At 41.5% G+C, this 27,556-nt stretch overlaps 1 protein-coding gene across 5 annotated transcripts in view; it reads right to left on the bottom strand.

Moving 5' to 3' along the window:
- The window catches only part of PRDM16 (PR/SET domain 16), a 635,076-nt gene that overhangs the window by 139,132 nt on the left and 468,388 nt on the right, over positions 1 to 27,556 (bottom strand). Inside the window, exon 1 of one of the 5 annotated variants that reach the window (XM_072608631.1) lies at positions 8,355 to 10,472. The exons of the other annotated variants lie outside the window; for them this stretch is intronic. Coding sequence (XP_072464732.1) covers positions 8,355 to 8,384 — 30 coding nt within the window. The 5' untranslated portion in view covers positions 8,385 to 10,472. Of the gene's footprint in view, positions 1 to 8,354; positions 10,473 to 27,556 lie in introns of those variants that run through there. 5 annotated transcript variants of the gene reach the window in all.

Here is a 27,556-nt window from a genome sequence, read left to right as displayed (position 1 = left end):
AGTTTCAGAGACTTCGAGGGATCTGCAAACCACACTTTGAGAACCTCTGATATAGAGGATAAGGTGTAGGATTGGGATTCAGGAAGATCTGGGTCCCACTCCCATATCAGACACTAGCTGGGTAAATGGCTTAATCGCCTTGTGCCTCAGTTTCCTTATCTGTAAAATTAGGAAGTCAGATTTAGTGGCTTCTAAAGTCCCTTCCAGTTCTAATTCTCTGATTCTCAGACGCTTCCAAAGTATATGTGCTTAGTATAAGCAGCCACCATTCTTGGAACCTCAGAATTGGATGGTGCATTGTCTTTTTTGCAGGGATGGGGGAGGAAAGAAGGAATGTTAAGAACCCAATGTCCTTGGAATATTTACATGATATTTAAGTGTTCAAATCAGCAAAATATATTGATCTGTCTTAGATGCTGGGAATTCAAAGACAAAAAACAAAATTGTTTCTACCCTCAGGAAGTTTTTATTCTACAAGAAATATGTACCATGGAGATCTGCCCAGGAACATCTTTAGGGGATTATCCTGTCCTGCTAACCCAAGGAGCATTAGTTAATGGACCACTGCTCCAGGTATTGGCGATGCCAGGTCAAAACCAAAACAATTCCAGTCCCCGAAGAGCTTACATTCCATCAGACGTATATAGCAATAAGAAAGAGACAGGGTCTAGCGTCTAGCTCTTGAATCTCATTGGTACATGAAATTCTCTCTTCTTGTAAAGGCAAGCATCTTCTATGTGACTTAAGAGAACAATTATCTGCTCATTGCTAAGTGACTTGCCCAAAGTGTATGTGTTAAAAGTGGGACTTGATGCTCCAAGGTCAGTATACTTTGCTGTCTCTTACACTTACAAACGAAATACACAATTTGAATAAAGTAGACTTAAAGTAATATAGGGGGTATGATGGTGGGAACACTAACAATTAGGAAAATCAGGAAAGACCTTGAAGGAAGCTAGGCATTTTAAGAAGAGGAGGAGCAACAGGCTGGACAAAGGCATGGAGATAGGAAGCTTGATATTGGGTAAAAGGCAAGATGTCTTTCTAGCTACTAGCAGGTCAGAATAGGTAATAGTTTTCCTGAGCTCTCTTTGTGATCTCTGGATCGTTTAGGAAAAGGCAAGATACTTCCACAAATAGTGTCTAGATGGCACAGGTTCTTTTTAAAAAATACAAAATAAAACAAAAACACATTTCAGTTCCCTTAATGAGTTCAATATGGATGGCCAGCCAATAAAGCAGCTTCTCACTAAGGTGAGTTTAGCTAACTTTCTACTGAGTTGGCCAAGAAGGCAGCTGTGCTTTGACTACAAGGATTCCCATTCATATCCACATGGCTGTAGCTGGTCGGTCGGGCGGGACACAGCACGAATCTGTCCACCAGATGGACCGAGACCTTCAGGCAGGTCCTTGTGCCTGGTCCTTGGCTGTGAAGTAACAGAAGCTTTAGCATCTCCCCACTGGGGATGCTGGTGGGAGAAGGGGAAGGGAGAGGGAGTGTTTTTGGGATGCGATTTCGTGCCAGCGACTTCTTTCTTGGGAAACTTGCTCCCGTGCCATGAACCTTTGAGGGGAGCCAGTGGGGAAGAGGGATTCTTGAGAGGTCCCCACACTGAGGAGCTCAGCAGTTTCTGATCTTCCCCTTTCAAACAAGGCACAGTGGGTGCAGAAATTAAAAGCAAAGTTTCACACTCTAGGAGATTCCTGGTCCCTCAACTGATGGCATTCACTAAACACCATCCCCAATCCCGCTCTTAGACAAGTCTTTGGAAAAGGGGAGGAGTAACTCAATTTTTTCTTTTCTCCAACTAGGGGCGGGAGGTGCTAATGGACTCTGGAGTGTCCTCTTCCATGATCTTGTACATATTCCGATCAGTACCCTTTTCTTATTTCCTTAAATTTTTAAATTTAAATCTTCTATCTTCTTTTAAAATTATGCTATGTTATGGAAATGCCTGTTTTATTCCATAATTTAAAAATAAAAAAAACCCCAAAGATAATAAAAACAAAAAAAAGATCTCCTAAAAACAAGCCGAAGCAAACAGTATGGCAAGGAATTTCTCCACACTTTTTCCCCCAGATTATTTCTGTGATTTCAAGCATCACCTTTTCATGACTCCTTACAATCCTTTTTTGGGGGAGAGGGAGGAGTCTGGAAGTGTGAACAAACCGAAGTTTCACTTCAGCCTCCGAAGTGATCAGAAAGCCTTCGCACTTCATAAAAACAGACCTCCATTTAGGCTCTCGCCAAATCTGGTTTCCTTTTGGCATCAAGGCTGCCTCACCTCCAGCTCCAAGCCATGACAGCCTTCTCTTCCATGAGATGATAACTCAGTGGTGAGGGGTTGGGGGAGTTCTCTTGGAAGACTTCCACCTATATTCAACATGTGTGGGGCCTAAAAGGCCAATCACCTTTTAGGAGTTTGTTTCAACAGCTCATGCCAGAGATCTCATACTTATGTAGGGAAGGAAAGTATTTGTTTTAGATTAGAAGGATTTTTTTATTTTGTTGTTGTTGTTGTTAATGTCATAGTGGGAACGATGGGAAAAGTAAACGGACTTGTGTTGGGGGAGAATGTGGTGGAGAATCTTGCTCCTGACAAAAACAAACAAATAGAAATGTCCTTTAATTTATCTATACTGGGGTGGGGGGAGGGGAAGGATGGCGCTCTGAGAAGACAACAACTTGATTCACATGACCCGAGTTCAAATCCTTACTTGGCCACTTAATAGTTACATGGCCTTGGGCAATTCACCAAATCTATTTAGGCTTTTGGGCTTCAGGTTTCCTCATCAGAAAAATAAAGGGGTTGGATTATGCCCTCTAGTGTCATTTCAATCTTTCAATCTATGACCTAGGCATGATCATATGTCTTCTCATATATGTAACAATAGCTACAATGGGGAAGAAATTTAACACTGGCAAAGCTAGTGTTCAAATTATCTACAACAAATATGCCTCTGTGATTGTAAAGACAGATTCCATGGGATAACTTGATAGGAATAAGGATAAGGAATAAGGTAGCTACTTGGTGCAGTGGATAGAGTGCTGGGCCTGGAATCCTGAGTTTAAATTTGACCTCTGACACTAGCAGTGTGACCCTGGGCAAGTCACTTAACCCTGTTGGCCTCAGTTTCCTCATCTGCAAAATGAGCTGGGGAAGGAAATGGCAAACCATTTCAGTATCTCTGCCAAGAAAACCCTAAATGGGGTCACGAAGAGTCAAACACACTGAAAAGTGACTGAACAACATAAAGTTTTTTATATATGAGACTTTTTGGGAGGGAGGGTGATCATACTTTATGACATGAGCAAAACTCCAATTCGGCAAAGATTGGCTTCAGGTCCCCCACTTCCTCCCCGGGAATGTCCCCCCAGTGATGGAGAATAGACAAGATTCACAGCTCTCAGTGCAGCCTTTCAAGACAGGTCACTACCACTGCCCTCTAGTATGTACTCAATGTCCTGGTTCATCCACACACTATGTCAGGTATGCCCCTCAAATCCTTGACATCCTTCCCCAGTGATACCACAACCAGGGCCATTTTTCCAAATAGATGGGAAAGGAAAGAGCAGGCCATCAGTGAAGCCCCAAGAAGCTTCTCAGAGTCTTCACTGTGTCCTCCCCCCTCCCTCCTCCACTCCATAGATACAAGGTCTATGTATGGGTCTTGAAAAAAGAATGGAAGATTGTGACCAATGAAAACACCAACATTGAAGGAAATGCAAAAGTGGATTAGACGTCAGCTTCCACTCTACAAGAAATGCTGCTGAATCTCCCCATGTCTGGCTGAAGACTTCCCAGCTATGCTCTCTTTTTCCCTTGTGGTAGCTTGCACTTCATGCATATCGCACTTGAGTGTAAATCACTAATAAAAATGTAAAAGGTGACCTCTTCCAGGAGTGTTTGTATTTTAGAAAAGAATGAAGCCTTCATTGTGGAAAAAATATTCCAGGCTTTAGGGATCAGGCAGATTTCTTCTGTGGACAGAACATGTGGGTCATAATCTATTGTGCCTAGAATCAAGTCCATTTCTATGTATCATTTATCTTTCAATATCAAATACTAGGTGGAATCATCATCATCATCCATCATCACTGGCAGCAGCAATCACTACCACTCTCATCCCTTACACTTGACCTGTTATTATAGAATCACATACAAAATCACAGACTCTCAGATGGGAATGGATCTCAGGGGCCATCAAATCCAACTCAAGCTTAATCAATAATCTTCTCTGTACCACCCCTGGCAAATGACCATCCAGCCTTTGCTTAAAGAGCCAGAATGAGGTAGATGCCTCCAGAAACTTCCCATTCCATCTGTTTTTGGATTGACTGAATTGATAAGAAAAATTTTCGAAACAAATATCAAGCCAAAATTTTTAACTTTCTAACTTAGAAATTGTTCTTAGTTTATATAAGTTTCTAGCTTTACAAGTTTCTAAGTTTTATATAAGTTTATATAAGTTTCTAACTTTAACTTTCTAACTTAGAAATTGTTCTTAGTTTATATAATAAGATTCAATTCAACAGATTTTTATGATGGATCTACTATGTGCTGAGCAATACAATGTCATACATAGTTGAATAAATGGATAAATAAATAAAGAAATGACAAAATAGGTGAATGACTGAATAAATACATGAATGATTAAATAAATGAATGGAAATATAGATGAATGAATAAGTGAATGATAAAATAAATAAATGAATGGAAATATAGATGAATGAATAAAGAAATTAATAATTAAACAAATAAAGGGAAGATAGATGAATAAACAAGTAAATGATTAAATAGATTCATGGATAGGGGGATGTATGATTAGGTAGATAGATGGATAGGTAGAGGGATAGATAGATAGATAGATAGATAGATAGATAGATAGATAGATAGATGAATTACAGTAACAATCCCTGCTCTCAAGGAGTTTTTATTCTATATTCACATATTATTTTCACTGTAATTTCCCTTGTTAGTCTGACACTGTAAGATGAGAAAAATTAGAATCTCAAATAGTTGATAAAGGAGAGTAGCTTGAATCTGTCTTTCGAATCCAACACCAACATGTTCTTCATTCTCCCATGCTCCTTGTCTGGAGTATGTCTAGTTGCTGCCAACTGATTGAGTTTGCATTTGTCTTAAGAGCAGGAATTAAGTGTCACAATACATAGTTAATAATGTTAGTGGACATTTATCTAGAAACTTAAGGTTTGCTCATTGTTTTATACACCCATTATCTCGTGTGTGGTTCACTCCCTCACCAGTGAGTCCTGCAGAGAAACTCAGAAGTATCCAGACTCCTCACATTCACCCTTCCTGGAGAGCTACTGAGCAATAGATGATAGGTTTGAACTCAGATCTCCCCAACCAACTTTCCCAGCACTATCACCCATTATTTCCCTACACAATCATCTCCAGACAGATGGGTCTATTCACTTTGCCATTTCCTCCCTCTCATTCCTCCCCTATCCTGCAGTAGAATGCCTTCTTCCTTCCTCTTTCCATGATCTCAGTGTGACTTATTTATTCTTCAAGCTCACCTCCAGCCTCACTTTCTTCATGAAGCAGTCTCAGTCCAAGGTGATTCATCCCCCTCTCTCTCCTAACCTTCTGTAACATTTGTTATCTATTTGGCACCCAGAATATAGAGACTTGGTTCCTAGTTATCTTTTAATTCATACCCCTCTGATAATAATAACCATTTAACATTTGCAAAGGGCAGCTAGATGATGTAGCAGATAGAGTGCCAGATCTGGAGTAAGAAAGACCTAAATTCAAATCTAGCCTTAGAAACTAGCTGCATGACCCTGGACAAGTCACTTCAGCCTGTTTGCCTCAGTTTCTTCATTTGTAAAAATGATCTGGAGAAGGGAATGGCAAACCATTCCAGTATCTCTGCTAAGAGAACCCCAAATGGGATCACAAAGAGTCAGACATGACTGAACAACAAAAACATTTGCAAAGTGCTTTATGAACCTCACCTTCATTGAGTTTCACAACAACCCTGTGAAACAGGTGTTCTTTTTTTACCCATTTTGCAGATGAAGAATAGGGGTAGCTAGGTGGTGCAGTGGATAGAGCACCAGTGCAGGAGTCAGGAGGACTTGAGTTCAAATCTCATCTCAGACACTTGACACTCACTAGCTGTGTGACCTTGGGCAAGTCACTTAACCCCAATTGCCTCATCCTGGGTCATCTCCAGTCATCCTGATGAGTATCTGGTCACTGGATTCAGATGGCTCTGGAGGAGAAGTGAGGCTGGTGACCTGCACAGCCCTCCCTTGCTCAAAGCAAAGTCAAGTACAAGTCATGTCATTATTTCTCTGATGGCATGATCTTCTTCGGCAACGAAAGACAAACACACAGTCAAGAATAGTCAGGCTGCTAATAAGCATGAGAGGTAGGATTTGAATCCAGCTCTCCCTGCTTCTCTAGGCACTATACAGAATCTCTTCCTCAGCTAGACTTTGTTTCCTGAAGGCGAGGATGATCCCTTCCACTTCCTTCACAAGGCCAGCACGCCTTTCATGGAGTGGTCCATAGATAACTGACCCATTGATTTGGACCGCACTATCTGGAACTTGAGATTAACTGAGACAGATCTTGGGCTTACATTTGGTTAGTTTCCACTACCTAGAGAATGAGTTTGCCTAGCAAATAAATAAAGCAGGCAAGATTTCAGATGGACTGTTCCAACTGTATGAGAAGAAGGGATTTTCTAACATGTGAGCAGTGCCTGTTTAGATTTATACCTGGGGTGCTAATGATAAAGCATACTTCTCTGTCCCTTAAAGTAAGTCCCTCAAAGGTTTCTACTAAAATAAACCTTGTATACAAATATAAAAAATAAACCTTATATATAAAATAAACCTGCTAGTTTTAGTTTGAGTTATGCTGGGAACTCAGAAGTACAAACTTGCATTTTTCTTCTTTTTTTTGGAAGTTAAAATTTGATGGATGCCTTTCATTTTTATATTACAGTCATTTCTAGATATATACTACCACCCAGCAAGCCATCCTATCCTTATAAAAAAAGAAAAATGCTTGAGCAAAACCAACTGACAAGAGACCATGTCTAATTTTATCCCTAATACTAACAGGAAAATGGCAAGTCCACCTGAATTTCTTTGTAAGGTAACATATGCAGCATTCTGTATCCATAGCTCCAACCTCACATAGGGAAGGAGAAAAGACACCTGCATTTCTTTTAAAATTATTTTACAAATCTCACACAGTCCTACTTTAAACAAATATTTACTCCATGTACCCGAATCAAGGAGTTTTTGCTATAGATCTATTGGGAAGAAGAAAAAACAAAACTGCCAAAAGCAAAAAGGTTTATCCTTCAGGAGGAAGAGGGTTGCTCCCATAAAAATCCTACATTATTTCACCTCTCTCCATCATGAAAACTAAGTTACAAGGGCAGAATAACCAAATCACAATAAGGCTGCCATTAGGCCCTTGGGAGAACTGTAGGCAGGTGGAAGGCAGGGGCAAGCTTGCCTTGATGGCGCCTGTATTTATCTCATCGGCGACCCTTTGTGCCCACAAAGTGGGACCTGGAACAAGATATTTGCAGAGCCATTAAAGTTTTCCTTGGATGATTCCATCAGTGTGGGCTGCCCTGAAATGTCTGCCTGCAGTGATGCCTCCAGGGATCTTGAGCACTGGAGTAGAAGGGTGGGATGTGACGTTGTCAAAGGGGACAGACTCACCTGTGTGGCTGCTAAAAGAGTGGGATCATCTGGGAGAAGCTGGGGAAGCCAGTCCCCAGCCCCTTCCTCAGTTGCACTCTCTTCCTGGTAGTAGAACAAACTCTGCTTGGCCAAGCTTCCTCGAATAAAAGCATTTCTACATTTGTCCAAGGACAAATATAGAAAACAGCTGGACACATTCAGCTACTAGCATTGCCAGAGCCAGGCCCATCTTAAAGGTGCAACACCAAATCAAATCATGCTTCCTCTTTGGGACATATTGCTGAAATTGGGGAAGGGTGCAGCTGACCAGAGAGCTGGACTTACTTAATGAGCAGGAAGGCATGTGGGTTGGGGTAAGGAGGCTGCTAATGCTCACGATGCTGAATGAAGTCATCAGTGAGCTGAGCATCAGTAGTAATAAAATTTTACCACTCACCTTATGTAACTTTTATTTTACACCCGATTAACTTTTATTACAAACTCCAGAGAATAAAGGGATTCTTGCTGGTGAGAATTAGAAACAGTCCACTGGAAAAAAAATAATTGTAATTACAAGAGACTGTATTCCCAGGGGGCTTAGGAAGGAAGGATTGCAAGGAACCCAGGTTTGCACTAAGCTGGGAGAGCTGGTAGATTAGTTCTGTTACCTTACCTTTCCCCTTCCAGCGACCTGGACCCCCATGTCTCACTTAGCATGCTCTCCTGTGACCTTGTCCAACTCCATTTCAGAGCCTGCAGAAGGCAGGCTGAGTAGCATGGCCCCTGTGTCCCGGAGCCCATGGAACCCCGACCTCCCGCAGCCCCAAGACACCACACGCTAAGACCCTCTACCCCGGTGACAAAGCCAGGGACCGGAGTGAGAACCCCAGGGCCATGCCACAAGGGCATGGGCAGGGGCAGAGGACAGAGGAAGCCACACCTTCCGATGTTTCCTTTCAATGTGGTGGTTGCAGCATTACGAAACTTTTATGAATATCAAGTGTGAGAGCGCGCCCAGAATTATCTATTGTTCATTAAGCTGACTAGTGTCCTTGGTCAGAGCCCCGAAAAGGTGGGGGGGCAGAGGGGGTGACTATCTAATGTCTGTTTTTAATATGAGGCCAATCATGGGTGTTTTTTTTTCTGTTTAGTATAATTTTATACTGGGTGGATGTATTTAGAGGCTGAATGGTTTGACAGTAATGATTAATACTGTGCATTAGGAGACTCCAGTGAAAGTATTCAGGCCAAGCTGTGCCTTTTGGTTTTCATCAGATGGTCAAGCCTACAGGCCTATTAAAAACAGCAGGAGAGCTGCAGACTTAATCACAGAGGCTGGGCCCATGGAGGGAAGCAGGGAGAGATAAAAAAGAAAAAGAGAACAAATAAAATGATAGAGCAGAAATCTACAAAAATGCTATTTAAATCCTTCCCTCCCCTCCCCAAAGCGGGGGCACACACATACATATACACACACGCACACACAATGTGAGCACTGGGAAGGGGAAGGGAGGGGGGCAAGAACCAGTGTGAAGAAAAGTTTGTGACTGAAAATGAAAAAAAAACAACCAAAAAAATGAAAAAGAAAACCCAACCCCAAGGACAATGACTTGGAAATTTGAAATAAGCAGTGCTTTGAAGGATGTGATATTGGGAGGCGGCAGGGAACACAATATAAAGGAAGAAAACTTATGGAACAAACACACCCCAAAGCTTCAACATGCCAGATTCCTGAGGTGTTAAAAGAACAAAAGGGATGGTGGGGGAGATCATAGAGGCCTAAAGTGGAGTTAGCATATAAAGACAGATATTTGCACGAAATGGGAGACAGGGAACAGAACTTGGGAAAGCTCTTTACTCTGAGGCTTTCTAAATCAAGACGACTTTGGAATTACTTTAGATGTCAAGGTAATCGTCCTTAAGGACAGAGCTAACTATATGATTTCCATATCTAACACCACTGGTTCCTCTTTGGCTCTAGGATAAAACATAAATACTTCTGGCATTTCCATAACCTGGTAATAACCTATCCTTACAGACTCATTGTTACTACCTTTCCTACAAACTGGCTTTCTCTCTGTTCCTCACACTTAACACCCCAGCTTCCATCTCCTGGTCTCAGAACTGGCCACTCCTCATGCCTAGAATACACTATCTCCTCACCTCCCCTTTGGATCCTTCTTTTACTTCACAGTGCAGCTCAAATGCTACCTTCTACACTAAGCCTTTGCTGATCTCCCCCAACTGATAATTCCCTCCCCCCAAACTACTTGGCATTTGACTAATTTGTATTTATTCCGTATATATTTACTTTGTAAGTGCTTATATGTGTATATATTGGTTTCTGGGGGAAAAAGTATGATCCCTGTAAATAGGGATTATTTCTTTATTTAATATTCATATCTCTGGTAACTAGTGCAGAACCTGGCATACAGTGGAAGTTTAATAAATGTTTATTGTTTGCCATGTATTTTCCTGTACTGAGAAGCCTGTGATTCAAAAGATTCTTCTAGCCTGCAGCATATTCTAGGAGAAATGGGGTGCCTGTTCTCAATACAAAAGCTTTTCCCAATCTGCTCAATTCATTCCTATAGCATTTTCCCCCCACTAGGATCTACTCAACCAAACAAACTGAGATCATTGACTCATGATCTATATTGATATCTGAGTACCCATTTGAATACTACTCTACGTGGAATCAGGAGGGAAAAAACTACCCAGCCAATCACAAAGCAGAGAAAAGAAAAGAGAAGAAGAGGAGGAAGCAAAGAGAAGTAGAAGGTAGAAAAGAAAAGAGGAAGGGAGAGGAGAAACATGAAAGAAAAAAGAGGGGAGAAAAAATGAGAGAAAAAGGAAAAGAGCAAAAGAAAAATAAAGAAAAGAGAGGGAGAAAGAAAAAGCAAGGACAGAGAGAACAAGTGGAAGAATGAAAAAAGAAATAGAGGAATAAAGAAGAAAGAAAAGAAATAAAAGAAGGAAGGAGGGGAGAAAAGCTGGGACAGATAAAGATTGGATGATGAGAAGAGGAGAGAGAAAGAAAAGGAAACAGGAAGAGAAGGAAGGAAATAAAAAGATAAAGAAAAACAAACAAATACAAAAGGAGAGAACAATGAAGGGAGAAATAAACAAAGAAAAGAAAGATAAAAAACCACATTAAAGATGAAAGACAAGGGAAAAGAAAAAGAAACAGAAAGGAAGAAAGAAAAGTTGATAGAGAAAGAGAAAAAAGAAAGAAGGGAGGAAAAAAGTAAATGAAGGAAGGGGAAATGAGAGAAAAGAGTGAGAGAAAAGTATAAAGGAAAGAAAGAAGGAAAGGAAGGAAGAGAAGAAGACAATAGGAAAGCATAAGAGGAAAGAAAGAAGAAACAAAGGAGCAAAGGAAAGAAAAATGGGAAGGAGAAAGAAAAAGGTCTTGAAAAAGAAAGAAAGAAAAGCAAGGAAAAAGAAAAGATGAAAATGAGAAAGAAATAAAACAAGAAGTGGAGAGAAAGAAAAAATGAATTAAGTAAAGAGAAAAAGAGTTAAAGAAAGGAAAGATGGGAGAAAGAATGAGAAAGAGACAAGGTAAGAGGGGGATGGAAATAAAGAAAGGAAAGAATGGAGAGAGAAAAATGAAAAAAGTAAATGTGAAAAAAGGCAAGAAAGGAAAAGAAGTAGGAAAGAAAAAAGGAGGAAAGGAAAAGTGAAGATCAAAAGAAAGGAAAAGAAGGAAGGAAGGAGGGAAAAGGAAAGGAAGGAAGAAGAAGAAAAAGAAAGAAAGGAAGAAAGGAAGAAGAGAAAGAAAAAAGGAAGAAAAAGGAAAAGAAAGAGAAGAAGAAAGGACAGAAAGAAGAAAGAAACAGAGAAAAAAGGAAGGAAAGAAGACAAAAATAAATGAAGAAAGGAGAGAAGAAAGAAGGATGGAAGGAAAAGAAAAGAAGAGAAAGGAAGATGGAAAGAAAGGAAAGAAGAGAAAGAAAAAATGAAAGAAGGGAAGGAAAAGAAAGAAGAAAGTAAGATAGAAAAAGGTAATTTCTCCTAATGACAAGTCACTGATGCTAAGGAAAAATTAAAAGCCAGGTGGTGTCTCTTTAGGCTGGGAAAACTCCCAGCACAGGGCTAAAAAATCACTCAGTCTACGCTCGAGCATTTCTCAGGCTGGAGATACACCATGGGGACAGCTGGCCCACTAACTTTTCCCTAATAGGAATTGCTTACAATGGGTAATGACACCCTATCAAAAAACATTCCTGAGCCCCTTCTGGCCCCATCCTCTGTCATGCCTTTTCACACTGGTCTCCTGGCAAGAGCGTGGCTCTGGTGAGGGAACTGTATCCTGCTGGGAGAGCTATAAGAGTTCACAGAGTTAGAGACCCTTCCCCAACCTGTGTAAAATGCTAGCTGCATCTCCATTTCTGAGTTGTAAGGCTAGCATCTTCTCCAATGGGTGAAAAAACTGGACCCTTGGGAAAAAAATTGTTACAGGACAGATTTCTCAATTCACCTGGACCTAGGTCAAATTCACAAGAAATTAAAATAACAGCAACTTCAGTAAAAAACCATAGACCCTGACTTCCCAAAGCAGCCTTGTGTCCTGGAGTCAGAAGCACTTTGGACAATGGATTAACTCTAGTTCAGGGTATCTCCCTTGGTACATGTTGTGGAATGATGGAAAGGGTGCATTTTTGGAGTTAATCATTGCATCCCATGCAATGATTTAGAGCTGAAAGTGGTCTTAGAGGCCAGCTAGCCTAAACCCTCTATTTTTACATCTGGGAAACTGAGGCCCAGAGAAAAGTGATTCATTCACATCTCTCTCTCTCTCTCTCTCTGTGTCTATATATACATACAGACACATATATAGACATATTTAAAAGTACTTAGACATAAAGTACGCTTTCTTCTCAGGAGGAGAACAAAGGGGCATCGTATCCCTCATACTGACCACGGAGCCTTCCAACATTTGTTGTAGAAGTCTGTCTCCCTTCCTGAATACAGAATGAAGGATGGATGTTGGATCCCAGTCAGGTCCCAGGTTAGCTGGGCCCATATTAAAACAAAAAGAGGCACTTCTCCTAGGTACGCCTTGGCCCAAGGGAAGGCTCCTGACAGACGGAGACATACCAATGATGTAGCTGTGACGTCTGGCACTGATGAGTAATCCCAGGATGCCAGGCGCTCCGGGCAGGGTGTGTGACCAGCCAGGTTCCATGGGAGCCTGGGAGAAGGTTCTTGTCAACTCCCAACCTGCCAACTCATCCCTAGGGGGGTCTTGCCCATGGAGCCAGAGATGCCAAAATCAGTTGCCGGCAAAACACTCCTCAATCTTCCAGTTTGTTATTTTTGGAGCTCGTTTGAAGTTCTTATGTTTTGAGATTTTGAAAATAAAGGAGTACTCAGGAAAGCACAACTGCCCTCTTTTGATCTGGCTCCACGAAAGTTTGGGGTGGTACATCCCAAGATGTGTGAATAAAGGGCTGAGGCTCTCCTTCAATGGAGAAATGAAGCTTGGAATGCCCCAGAAGAGAAGGGGAATGGGCACAGGCCCAAGTGAAAACTGAAAGAAGGACAAAACCCTTGTTTTCTGAGAGGAAATGGGACATTAAGCTGAAAAAACATGGTCTGGTCTTTTGATTTTTAAAAAACCTTTAGAGGTGATGTTTCACATAGGACATGCAGTGATTATTTGCTTTGCATTTGTTGGCATTCTCAGGGAGGGTGTTAGAATGGATGGAGGACTGGACTTAGCCTTAGGGAGTGCTTGGTTCAAGTTTAGACCCTGGTGTTTGGTGACTGCTAAGACCACCATGTGAGGAGGGCCCCCAGAGAGTCTCCACCTCACTCCTGGCTCCTTCCTCCACTTTCCAGTTCCCCACTAAATTCTCATTCTCTCTCTCTCTCTCTCTCTCTGTCTGTCTGTCTCTCTCTCTCTCTCTCTGTCTCTCTGCTTCTGTCTGTCTGTCTCTCCCTCTTAACATCAGTTTCCTAATAAGAAAAATAGCTTCTACCTTCCAAGGTTATTGTGAGCATCAAATGAGATAAGGAAGCGAAAGCCCTTGGCAAAGTGCTATATAAATGTGAGCTGTCATTTTGACTGTTGAACATACCTAGTTCATGTTCTCTGCTCACTAGGGACTTCCATGCTAACTATTTAAGATGTAACTAAGGCACCCACTGTTTGGACATCTAAATCAAAATGGCTTCCATGGTCTTGGGATTTTCATGTTGGAATGTGAGGTTGATTGCTGCTTCCTAGTCTTCATTTAGCTTCTCCTTTTCCCTGAGTCCTGGCATCAAATATCTTTGATAAAGGTTTGACATTCAAGACATTTAAGGAACTAACAAAAATATATGACAACAAGTCATTCCTCCATGGAAAAGTTCGTTTCCCCAAAGCATGTGGACAAATAGTTCTCATAAAAAGAATTGCAAACTATTAACAATCAAATAAAGGCTGCTCCAAAGTTGTAGTTATAAGAGAAAGGAAAGTTGAAATAATGCTGAGATTTTATCTTATACCCCCAAAATTGGCTAAAAATATGACATAACATGGGGATAGTCAATGGTGGAGGGGCTATGGAAAGATAGGCACTCTAACAAACTATTGGTAGACCTAGCAATTGACTCAACCATACTGGAAAGCAATTTGAAATTATGTTGAGAAAGTGACTAAAATGCCCATGTCCTTTGACTCAGAGATACTCTAAAGAGGTGAAAAAAATAGAAAGGTCCCATTTATACCAATGAATGTAATCGTCTCTCTTCACAGCTAGATCTATCTCTTCCTGTTAACACTTCTTTCATCCATGTTCACTTTAACTAAACTCCTACTCTAAGTTGGGGTGTCTGCTTTTCACTAAGCAGAATGAGAAATTCTCAGGAAACTAAGTTATCTGGCAGAGGTTTTAGGGTCTTGGGGACATTCTTGTACGTTCTTCATTCCCTAAAAATTTTTATGCAAAGACCACAAGGCCAGTGTCATAGAATTAGAGAAGTAGATCTAGAAGGTAACTCACCAGGGAGAAAATAATGCATACCCAGATAAATTAACACAGAACATATGTATATGTATATGCATGTATACATGTGTGTATATACACACAGAAAACCACATACACATATATAGATATGTATATACACATATTTACATAATATATTATATAGATAAGCATATATACATATATGATATCTGAATTATATATTATTAGAATGTTATATTATGAGTATTCTGTTCTAATTATTGTGCTACATACATTATTGTATATTATTAAATTACACAATTATTTTTAAATATATAAAATTAATATTTATTCATTTTTGGCAGGGAAGGCACTACCAGTGAGGAGTGGCCTCATTCAAGGGGCTGCCCTTGAGTTGTGCTTTGAAGGAAGCTCTGGCTTCCAAGAAGCCAGGGTGAGAAAAGAGGGCATCCCAGGCACAGTGAAAGAAGGGACTTACTAATAGTACACAGACACGAGGAAGGCGAGGCCCCTACACTGAAGGGAATTGGACAAGCGAGATGACTTGAGACAGAGAAGCCACTGCCCGGTACAGTGCGTGGCATCCTAACAGTTGCCTTCTACCCAGGAGAACTGCCCCCTCACATAGGAAGAGTTGTCTGATGGCTTCCAGGGAAAGGGCTTGAGGACAGGGAGCTCATTACTCTCCATGCTGGCCCGAGAGTGACAGCTCTGAAATACAGTGGTCCAGAGCATGTGCTTTCTCAGGGTTTGGGCTGGTATGGGCAGCCAGCAACGACTGAGAAGGAATCTTTGACTGCCTGTCCTGCTGGGACTGGGTGCTAGGTTCTGATTGACAGGGACAGAATGCTGAGCTGGGGTTCCAGACCCCTTGGCATTTAGGTTGGGGTTCACAGGTTATCAGCAGGGTGGTAGCTTTAGCTGATGACCTCATTAAGTGATATGGCCATGTCAGCACCTTCTGCTTGCCTCTTTTTCTTTTTTTTAATCACTCATCAGTGTGTCCTGGTGTAGCGGGGCTGACACCTCCTTGTAAACACCGACTTGTATCTTATCTCCTGCAGGGCTGGGATCTGCATGAGGAGCCAGAGAGCAGATTGAGGAATGCGGTCTTCAGACAAGTTCACCAGCAGTAGTTGTCATGGGATGAATTCTCAAAAAGCCCTGTCCACATGGGGGGTAAGAGGAGGGGGAGGCTGGGAGATTGTGTGTGTGTGGAGGGAAGGGGGTGGGTGATGAGAATGAATGGACTTGGGTTCGTTGCTGACAAAAGTGAGAAGAAATGGATTAACTTCTGGTGTCTATAATTCAAGAACCATTATGATAATTATGCTTCAAAAATACACAGGCTACATTCACTCCCAAGCCTTCCCACTGTTTGAACAGTGCCAAACTACATGGAAGGAAGCGAGTCCTTGTGGGACCCTTAATGTCAACCTTCTCCTGGGGGCTAGATGGTTCTCACAGGGCAAAACTTCTTCCAAGTGACTCTCTACTTCAGGTCTGGCTGCTTTCTCCACGCTGTCTCAACCCAGTACACCTATTGATAATGTGTTGTCTTCCAGGACAGGGGGATTATGGGCACCCCATTTTAGGAAGCACACGGATAAACTAGAAAGTATATAGAAAGGATGATTGGGATGAAGATAGGCCCTACAGATAATTGTTTAGGGAACTGAAGATATTTAGTCTGGAGAAAAGAAGACAGACTATAACTGTAAGAAGGGCTCTCAGAAGTAAGAAGATTAACTTTGCTCTGCTTGGCACCAGAGAGAAGAACTGAGAGGAAGAGGTAGAAGTAGGATATGCATTTTGAATGATCTTCCAGTAAGGGCATTTAGGTGGGTAGGTGGTTAGAGCACTGGGACTGGAGTCAGGAAGACTCCTCTTCCTGAGTTTAAATCTGGCCTCAGACACTTCCTAGCTGTGGGACACAGGGCAAGTAATTTAACCCTGTTTGCCTCAGTTTCCTCATCTGTTAAATAAGCTGGAGAAGGAAACGGCAAATCACTCCAGTACCTCTTCCAAGAAAACCCCAAATGGGGTCATGAAGAGTTGGACTTGACTAAAAAATGACTGAATAGAGCCCATAGTGCTGTCTATACTTTCCCTCTTTTGACCAAAGCACTCATGGGCAAGGCTGGGGCTTGGGAGAAACAGGGTCTTTCTTTGGGCAGAATAAAATATTATGCATCAGGATAAGATGTGTCCCTGTGATCTTTCTGGTACCACTGGTTGATGGTCATTTAAATGTAAGTTGTAAGTTTTCAAAGAGGAGAGTCCTACATTTGAGTATTCCAGGATGCCCACATTTCTCACAAAGGGGTGGGTTAGAAAACATTTTCACCTCTCCCTACCAAGCATATTCAGCTGATCATTAATAATAGCAGAAACCTGTTACTTGGATGCAGTGGATGGAAACAAAGATGGTCAAGTGGATAGGGGTCTTAATTGTAAATTTGGTCCTCATATCATTAACAGACATATTTTTGGAATGTTTAATCTTTCTCCTTCATCATCACCATTATCAATCATCACCTCTTTCTCTTTCTTCCTCTTTTTAGTTTTTCATTTCTTCCTCTTCTCTTTCATTTTCTGCTTTGACTCTCTCCTGATCTGCATTTTTTACTTCCTTGTCTTTCTCTTCAACTTTTTCCTCTTCATTTTCCTCTTTGACTCTCTCCTCTTATGATTACTCCTCTACTTTTTGTTTTTCCACTTTGACTCCATCCTCCTCTTTGATTTTACTTTTCTCTTCTTCCCATCTTCATCTTGAACATTTTCTCCACTTCCTTCTTCTCCTCCTCCTCCTCCTTCTCCTTCTCCTTCTTCTCCTCCTCCTCCTTTTTCAATTCCCTCTTTTTTCTTTTACTTCTGCTTCATCTTTTCTATCTCCTCTCTCTCCATCTTCATTTTCTTGTTTCTTATTAGCATTCCTTTTCCCCCACTAAAGCCCCATCTCAATAGCTCATATGTCCTCAACTCATTGAAAGCTATGCCAATGGACAATAAGACTAAGCAGGTTCTGTTCACCTTGAAAGGTTTCAGTGGCAGGCCCTCTGATGGACTGTCTGTCTCCTGTCTAAGGACCAGCCTAGATCAGCTTGGAAAAGGCCAATTCAATAGAACAAGAGCTTATTAAGCACCTACTCTATGTCATGCATGACGTGTGAACAGATGGGCCAGAGAGGGCTGACATCTTCAGCCATGGCCCCTCTTCAAGGTCATCTGCCAAGCTGTTGCGAGGGAGGAGAGGATGAAGGTTCAGTCTGGATTGGTAGAAGGAGAATGTGCCCTGACCTACATTAAGAAGCCTCAAAATTTTGAAGCTTTTCTAATTTACAATCCTGGAACCTCAGAGGAGAATAACTAAAGGTCCCTTGAATCAAACAAGTCTGTTTCAAGCTTCCTGGAACCACGTCAAAGGGCCCAGAAATAAAGGGAAGTGAATGGGATACAACATCCAGGGGGTGAAAGTAGCTGGCTGGAGGGAGCCTCTCGGGCTGCCAGGATCTGAGTCGGCCAGGAACCAAAGGGGAAAGAGAACAAGCGGCTTGTTTGCGCTGGAAGCTGGAGCAAAACAGCTGAGATGCTGCCACTTGGGCTCTGCCCCTGGCATCCACTCTGGGGGCAGCTCGTTCAGCAGGAGCTCGAGTGCCAAGAGGTGCCTGTCACCTCCAAGGGAAGGGTATTCACAGAATGGTTTGTCCACCTTTCCTAGGGGATGAGAATTCAGAGGGAAGGGATAATAGAGTGGGTGAGTGGGAGAGAAGGGAGAATGACCAACATTTTCATTTCTAAGAGGGCCTGTTCCTACAGCAACAGCATGAAAGGGCCTAGTCCGCGTCACTTCGGATTCAGACCTGACCCTGGCAGGAGACAGGACAAACCAGTGAGAAATACAGCTCAAGATGCCAAAGCCCAAGGGCGGGAAGGAGAGGGGGGAAGCAGGAGGTGGTTGTTTCTTAGCTGAATCTTCCTTTCAGATTTCTTCAGGGAAATGGCACATATTCTGATTTTTGGCCCTCAAAAGCAACAGGGTGGGAATAGGTTGGAGGTGGCAGCAACTGTCTGAATTTATGCCTGTCGTTTCTTTCAAAAAATCATCTCTAGCAGTGGGTATCTCTTTTTGCCCCCTCCTTCTCCTTGCCCTGAAACTCTCAAAAGACTGTTCTCTTTCTTTGGGGAAGCTGGGAGGAATTTGGAGCAGTCCCGTTAAGGAGAAGGGTTGGGGAGGGGGATCTAAAAAGAAGATGCCATTTCTTTGGGTTCCAAATGGGTCCTCAGGGTGGCATTTCTCTATCTTACATCCAGGCCTGTTTATTAATCTCATTTCTTAAACCAGATGGGGGTCTGGAAGAGGCTCTGTCCTTGCAATGTTTCCCCTGTTCACTGATATTTCAGCCCAGTATGGTTCCAGCCTCGGGCTCCTCCAGCAGCTGGTTATGTCTGGCTGTGAAGCAGGTTTCATTTGCTCACCCTAAAACTCCCCTTTCAGTCAATATTCATTTTACAAATGGAAATTCAGCATCTGTCATATTGAAGGCACCGTAGTGGGTGCTGATCATTAAATAAGCATTTTTTAGACTCTAACTGTATGCCAAATACTGCACTAACTGTGGGGGATACAGAAAAAGGCAAAAACATGGTCCCTGACCTCAAGGAGCGTATAATTGAATGAGGAGGGAGGGGAGATAAGAGGAGACAACAAGTAGGTAACTAGATACATACAAAATATATCCAGAGTAGATAGAAGGTGACCTTAGGAGGAAGAGGGAAGATAATAAACATTTATTAAACACCCATTATGGACCAGGGACTATACTAAACATTTTTACAGATATTATCTTATTTGATCCTTACAACAATCCTATGATGTGGATGCTATGACTCCCATTTCACAGTTGAAGAAACTAGGCTAGCTACTGGGAGAGGTGGGGTGTCTAGGAAAGGCTTCCTTGCAGAAAGTGGGATTTCAGCTGAGTTTTGAAAAAAGCAAGGAATTCCAAGAGGTGGAAGTGAGAAAGGAGAGTATTTTGGAGTGGGGCAGTGGAGGCAGTCAATGGAAAAGCACTGTGGAGACAGAGAGAGAGACAAAGAGAGACCGAGATAGAGAAATGAAATAGAAGGACCAATTTCTGCCTTCAGGGAACTTTTAATCTTCAGTTTGACTTTAGGAGGCATGAAAATGACCAGTGTCCACACAAGTCAAAATCAGAGTTCATATAAGCTAAGTCCCCAAATTCTGAGGGCATTTAGATCATTGAAGAAGTCAAGACTTGTGTGTTGTATGTGTGTGTGTGTGTGTGTGTGTGTGTGTGTGTGTGTGTGTATGTGTGTGTGTGATGTCATAGGATTCAGAGGCAGGAAGCACCTTAGAAATCACCCATTCTAACTTCCTCCTTCGATTGCTAAGGAAACTGACGCTCAAAAAGGAAGGTCAGCATGATAGCTAGGATTCAAACCCAGCTGGATAGAGTCATTCCACCCCAACTCTGCCCACCTCCCCCACCCCCTCAAATCAAGGGTCAGATGAGATCATCTTTAAGTCTCCCGCCTGCTCCAAATTTATGATCCTAATTCATCTAAATATTTTTTCAACCTATTTCTCTGTTCAGCCTGGATTGTCTCTCAGGGGAAATAAATTTTCTATGACTAGTCTCAAAGAGTCTTTCTGGCTTTTCATTGATATTAAGCTTTGGACATACTTTTTCTCTGAGAAGGCTACAGCCAGAAGAGGAATTTGTAGATCTTGTCCTTCCATGAATTTTGCCCTGCTCATTTATGTGAGCATGTGGTACTTCACATCCCTTCCTGGTAAATGAAAGGCATCCTTGATTTCATGTGTGTGTGTGTGTTGCTTATTGCTCCAACTAGACTGTAAGATCCTTTTGGGAAGAGCTTGGATCTTACGTGCCAACAATTCAGCTGACATTAGACACTGTTCAAGGTTCTAGGGGTCCAAAGACAAAAATGAAAGCAGTTCCTGTCCTCAAGGGCTTACTCTTCACTGGTAGAATTATAACATTGGCATATAATAATTGCCTTTTATTGATTAATTGATAGGTTGATTCATTTTAGTCTGACAACCTCATTTTACACAAGAGAAAACTGAGACCTAAAAAATTAAGCATTTGAAGATGACAAGGTCATATAGATTACAGAACCAGAATTAGAACCTCAGCCCTTAGTTAGACCCAATCAACCTGGAGGATGTTTCAGTGGTACAAGTGAAGGGCATATCTTAACAAGATATCCATCCATCCATCCATCCATCCATCTATCTATCTATCTACCTATCTATCTATCTATCTATCTATCTATCTATCTATCTATCTATCTATCTATCTATCTATGTAAGTAGAGCTGGAAGACCGCTTGAAGTCTATTTAGTCCAACATTATCATTTTATGGATGAGAAACTGAGGCAAGGGGGAATGTGTTCTTTTAATCCTTTCCAATGTAAATCCCACCCTCTACCTCTCCTCCATTGTGGGGTGAACCTGGTCAGAGCTGGAGTTGTAAGTAGAGCCTTGCCTTCTGGACGAAGTAATCTTGCCTCACCCAGAACCAAAGCATAAACACTTTGGGCTGACGTGTTGTTGGGTGAGGATGAAGCCAGCTAGTCGCCACCATGATCCCAAACCCAAGCTGTAGGAGCAAAAAATGGGAAACTGATAAACAGTTTCCATATCCAAGATTTTCCACATTCAATTATTTTTAAATTAAATAATCTCTTCCCGAAGGGGGTGGGGAAGGGAAAAAAGGGAAAAAAAAGATTCTTTTTCAGTACTAACCATGCCAGGTCCCTCTTACAAAGCCCATATTGTACAACTCTTATGGAAAATAAGCATCTTCTAAGTACGTCCATTCAATGCCCCTTTTTATATCCTCACACATAGTCCTGCTTAGCACACTGCCCCTTCATAATGGAGAGACTGGCCCCTCGCCATACTACTTCTCTCTATGATCTTGTCAGCTCCCAGAAATCGGGAAAGGGGGGGAAGCCTCCTGCTTTGGATTGAGTGCAAAAGGTCTCACAACCCTAGGACCTAGCCAGCCAGCATGGAGCTTGGTTACACTGCTCATAGATGAGCAGCCTAATGCCCAGGGTCCTCCTTCTAAGGTCAAGGAATTGACACCTGAGCAGAAGTTAAAGCTTCCTCAATAAAATCCTCAAAATTAGCCCACTGAAGAATAGGAAACTTAATACAATGAATGCTAGTGGGCTGGTCTTGTCCTTAAGGTTGCCAAGGGTCTGATCTGTCTGAATTTTTTTTCTCACTGCATGATCACATAAAATAAAGGGCCCAGATAGGTTTAGTTGGGGTTTTCTAGCTCTCTCGGTTCATAATCCTTACCTAGGAAATCTGAGACAATGGACAGACACCAAGTCTCTCTCTACTAAGAAAATGAGTTTAGTTCTTCCACCCCCACCCCCTTTGAAAGCATGCATTTCACAATATTACAGAATAAAGTTTTCTCAATGAAAAACAAACAAACTCACTTCATGAAGCTATTGCTTTGGTACTGATGTGAAATATCATTCCGTTTCCAGCCCAAATAGGCCATTCATTTCTGCCTTGGAAAAATTTCCCACTCATGGAAGTACATGGAATCCTAGACTCCCACAATTCCAGAGCTTGGAAGGTGCTCAAAGGCCATCTCATCTAATATAACTATAAGTAATATAACTCAGCAAGAATCTCACCCAGTCTTTCCTTTAAAGTCATCATCCCATGATGAGGACTTCCACCTATTGCTCTTGGTTCTGTGAAGTGGAGCAAGCCTAATCCCTTTCTCACTTAATGGTATTTAATATATTTCAAGATAGCCTTATATTCCCCTTCCAAAAACAAGTTTTCTCTTTCCCAGGTTAAACATCTATACTTCCTAAGATCCTAGTTCTAGAGTTAGAAGGGACCACCCAGTCAACCCTCTCATTTTACAGACAAACCATTTAAGTGACTTGCCTAGGGCCATCCAGTTAGTAGTAGGTATCTGCTGCAAGATTTGAACTCAGATCTCCTTGACTCTCAGTTCAGAGCTCTAACCACTACTCTGCCTAGCCACCTAGTTGAACCTCATTTAACATGAACTCAAGGACTTTCATTGTCCCCTGGATATACTCTACTTGGCCAATGTCCTTATTAAAATGTGACTACACTGTACTCCAGATGCAAGCTGACCACAGTAAAGGACTCTTTCAAAGTCCACTTCTGGTTGAGTACAAATGAGAAAAATCAGAGTCCATAAAAAAAAAAAAAGTTATCATGCTTGTTTTTATTGGACTAAAAAAAAGCTTACTTATTGGTAAATTTTAGTTGAAGTGTCTATTTCTACCCAGTAGAATGTAAACTTTGAGTGCAAGGATTATTTTGTTTTTCTCTGTATCTATGTGCTCAGCACAATGGCAGGCATGTAGTGGGTGCTTAATAAATAAATGGGTGTTTAAATTAATTTCCCTTGAAAATTACCTTGTATTCACTTTGCATGTATCATGTACACAACTATAACTGTATATGTTGTCTCTTCCACTAGAATATGAGCTCCTTGAGAGCAAAATCTTTCATTTCATTTTTGCCTTTGTATCCCCAGGGTAGGTAAATGTGACAGAGTTAGTCTTGGAGCTAGGAGATCTGAGTTCCAGTCCTCTTCTGACACATACTGGTTGTGTGACCCAGGAAAGTCCACTTAGATTTTCAGGGATCTGGGAAACTCTCTGAGCCTGTAAATCAAAGGATAGATGCTTCCTCACCGAGACCCATGAAATCCTAGGTTCTGTCCTGATCCCCAGCACCAAGAGAAGGTATTTACAAATGCTTATCAAATGAATGGATGGAAATTTACTAATTTCTGTTTTGGCAGAAGAGAAGCCTTGCTTAGGCCTTTCATTTCTTTTCCTCCTGGAAAGAAAAGGATTTTTTTTTAGGAAAGGAGATTCTGAAATTTGTTGTTTCATTTTTCCCGGAAAGCACTGAGTGCAGTGAGTGGCGTGGCTCAAGGTGGGGCATAGCAACACATTTAGAATGAGGAATTATAAAGGGGAAGCAGAAAAAAGGATACAACAGAGATATGCATCTGGCAAGAGGAGGGAAGGCTGGTCATGTGGGGAAAGCCAGGGGCAACTGATAGACAGTCCACATGTTCCACAGGCTTCTTTGGAGGTCATGAGAACTTTCAGAACCTTCTATGGCAATTTATAAGGGCATATGGACAATGGTTACCCCAGAGAGGCAGGTATGAATTGTTTGCTTATATTTGCAGCCTCAGGGCTTATCAAAGTGCCTGGTACATAATAAGCATTTAACCATTTATCTATCTATCCATCCTATCCATTCATCTTTTATTTATCTGTCTTTCTATCATTTGTTTATTCATCTACCCTTCTGTCCATTTATCATCTGTCATTCAATCTAGCTTTCTCTCTCCCCCCTTGAGTCAGAGTTCAATTTAATTCAACAAACATTAAGTGCCTACTAGGTGTACCTTGATAGATGCTAAAGGTATTTAGTATACAAATATCCTAGTGGTTCTCATTAATTTAGAGGCATCATACAACTCATCTATGCCAACCCATTCTGTCCTCCTGTCTATGTATGCCCACAAGTTTGTCAGAAGGGTCCATCCAATGGCTAGAGGCTTTCTTCAGTTTTTTTTGATCTTGTAAGTATATCAGTAGAACATTTGAGCCATCCAATGGTTATCTCATGCTTTTTCCTTGATCTTGCCATGTGACTAATTCATCAGTGCCCATCCTCAAGCAGTTTACATTCATAATCAGTGTGCTTCAACTTTTTCCCATTAGATTGAGATTTAATCCACAGCAAAAAATCTGTATGCTTTGTTTTATCATCCTCAGATTGAAGCAGATGGCCATGCATTCAGTAGGTGCTGAATAAATACTTATCCATCTACATACTATCTTTTTCATGATATAGTACATATAGGCAAAATGTACCTAGCACTTGGTAGATGCTTAATAAATACTTGCTGCTTGATTGATTTTTAAAACTATGATACATTGAAGGTCATGGAATACTACTTTGTTTTAAGGAATAATGAGTGGGAGTAATTCAGAGAAGCATAACAAGATTTACATGAATAGATGAAAAGAAAAGTAACCAAAACCAGGAAAACAACATAGACAATGCCTTTGCTGTTCAGTTGTGTCCACTTCCCTATGATCCCATTTGGGGTTTTCTTGACAAAGATGCTGCCATGGCTTGCCGTTTCCTTCTCCAGCTCATTTTATAAATGAGGAAGTGAGGTAAACAGGTAAAAGTGACTTACCCAGGGTCACACAGCTAGTAAGTGTCTGAGGTCAGATTTGATTTCACAAAGCTGAATGTTCCTGGCTCCAAGCCCAGAGTTGTATGCACTATGGTGCTGCCTAGGTGCCCCCTACACAATGTCCACAACAATGGAAACAGAACAAGGACATGGAACTGGAACTGAATTCTGTGTCTAGAATGACCAGACTTGGCCTCAAAGAGGAGACAGAAGAGGGAACTTCCTTCCCTCCCTCCTTTGCAGAGGTGGGGGACTCTGGAAGAGGAATACTGTATATAATTCTAGGCTTAGGTTAACGTGCTAGTTTTACTGGACTGCTTTCCCCCACCCCAGTCTCTTGAATTCTTTGTCTAAAGGGATGGGTCTCTGGGCCAGGGAGGGGGAAGGATATATTTGGAAAAGAAGGTAAAACAAAAGAAAAATCTATAAACAAATTTGTTTTATTTTTTCCTCATGAGAAAGGTTTTATGACAAGCATTTTGCTGTTCTGTTATGGTCATTTGCATATTGCCTAGTAAACCGTCTTCTGTAAAGAAAACAGTGGTTCACCAAAACACTCACCCAGCAACTGTGTCCGGCAGTATATATGATATTCTGCACCCACAGCCCCTCACCTCTCCAGCTAATATAAATTTGTTTTAGATAAATAAATGTTTGCCAGATTGAGTCAGATTGCTAAAACAATGTTGGCCTTTTATGAGAAGGTCCCTCCATTCTCCCTCACTAGCCTGGTACCCTATAATAAGATCTTCCTGGTCAACTTAGGTAGGTACTTGGCCATTTAAAAAAGTATCCAAAGTCTAGCTATGGCCTCTGTTTCTTATTGGAGTGGACTCTGAGGGCTGGAAGGGTACTCCCAACTCTTTCTTGATTCCAGCTGTCCCAAGGAAGAAGGAAAAGGCTTGGGGAGGAGAATGGGGGGAGGAGGATCTGTTCCTTTCGGCGTTTGCCGAAATCCGGCTCCCTCCCCGTCTTGCTGCTTCCTTGGGCTGTTAATTTCATAAAGAGAGCATTGTTCATCGAGATGATCTTTACAGAAACATGTCCCCAGTGAGCGGTAACATTTAGTTAATAATTTAACGCTGGGCTGTCTGCTGAATTTTCAGGCCCCAAATAAGATCGATGGAGCAAACAATTGGTTTATTGAGTTTCCGGGCCTCCATTTCCTGAAGACACAGTTGAGAGTGCAAAGAGATGGCCATGGTGGAGGGGGGATGGGAAGTACTGTGGAAGTGGGGGGGAGAACAAGGAAATGAGATGATATTGACGCACATTGTCAAAAAATAATTGTTTTATTTTCCCAGGGAATAGTTGAGATATTATCCGATGATCCGATGCACTGATCCATGAAACACACTGTGGACAAGTGTAGGGAGTTTGGCATTTGTTGGGGATTTTCAGGGCCTTAGGAGGTTTTATCAGAGAACTGCATTTGCTTCCTGAACCTGTTAAGCTAAAATTGTCTCAGAGCGTGCAGGAGGGAAAATGAAATAACAAATAAGTAAATAAAAAAGGAATAGGTCCTGCGCTTCCCTTCTGATTGATTACTTCCATGCTTCAGTTTGCTGAGAAATTTTTGACCCAAGTGGAGAAGTATCACTGGTCACATTCTTTTGATAACAGCTATAATGGCTTTAAAGTCTGCAAAATTCTTGAAGTATTTTTTCTCAGGTGAGATTAGGAGATAGGGACTACCACTTCCATTTTGCAGCTGAGGTAACAGAGGCTTAGAGGAGTTAAACCACTTGCTTCAGGTCACCCCACTGGGAACAGTCAAAGGTAGGATTAAAAACCTTTGAACCCAGGATAGCCTCCTGATGTCCCATCCAGCAAATATTCCTGCAGCAGGGGTTTGTGGGAGAGTTTTATAGCAATCCCAGCAGGGGCAAGTCATTCTCCTTGGGAAAATCATAGGTTAATAAATCAGTTTTAAAGTCATTGTCTTCCTTGAGTCACATAACGACCCTATGATGCAGGTTATCATCACCACTTTTATAGATAAGTAAACTGAGGTTCAGAAATTTCAAGTCACTTGCCCAAGGTCATACTGCTAAATATGTGTCAGAAGTGGGGTGTGAATCCAGGTTTTTCTGACTCCAAGCTGAGCCCCCTAGGGATCTACTAGGCCACCATAGCATCTCTCTTAGGGGCATGGTTAGAATCACTTAGAAGAGTGTTTTACAAACACAGCTGCAAAGATTTATATGAATTGATGCTGAATGAAATAAACCAAGATGAGATTAAAAATAGGCATGCTGTAAATGAAACGATCATTAAAGGAATGATGAACTCTTAAGTAAATGAAAAACCAGTAATGGAATTATGAAACAGTTCTTTCCTCCTAGCAAAGAAGTGGGGGACTTCAGGGACAGAACGTTGCATACAAGGTCAGTCTGGCTTAACAGTATCAAGGGTTTTGGCTTAACTGTTTTTCTTGCTTATGAGGGGTTGAATTCAAGAGATGAGAAGCAGGGAAGGGATATAATTTCCAGAAGTGATTGGGATGTAAACAGAAGAGACTTCAGTATAATTCACTTAAACAAAAGCCTATCTATGAATCAGGATCAGGATTCAGAGGTCACAGATGAAGAGTAGGAAGGTATTTTAGAGACCATCAAGTCTA

The sequence above is a fragment of the Notamacropus eugenii genome, chromosome 5 (assembly GCF_028372415.1).
Source record: "Notamacropus eugenii isolate mMacEug1 chromosome 5, mMacEug1.pri_v2, whole genome shotgun sequence".
Lineage (NCBI taxonomy): Eukaryota > Metazoa > Chordata > Mammalia > Diprotodontia > Macropodidae > Notamacropus > Notamacropus eugenii.
This window is presented reverse-complemented; position numbering and strand designations above follow the sequence as displayed.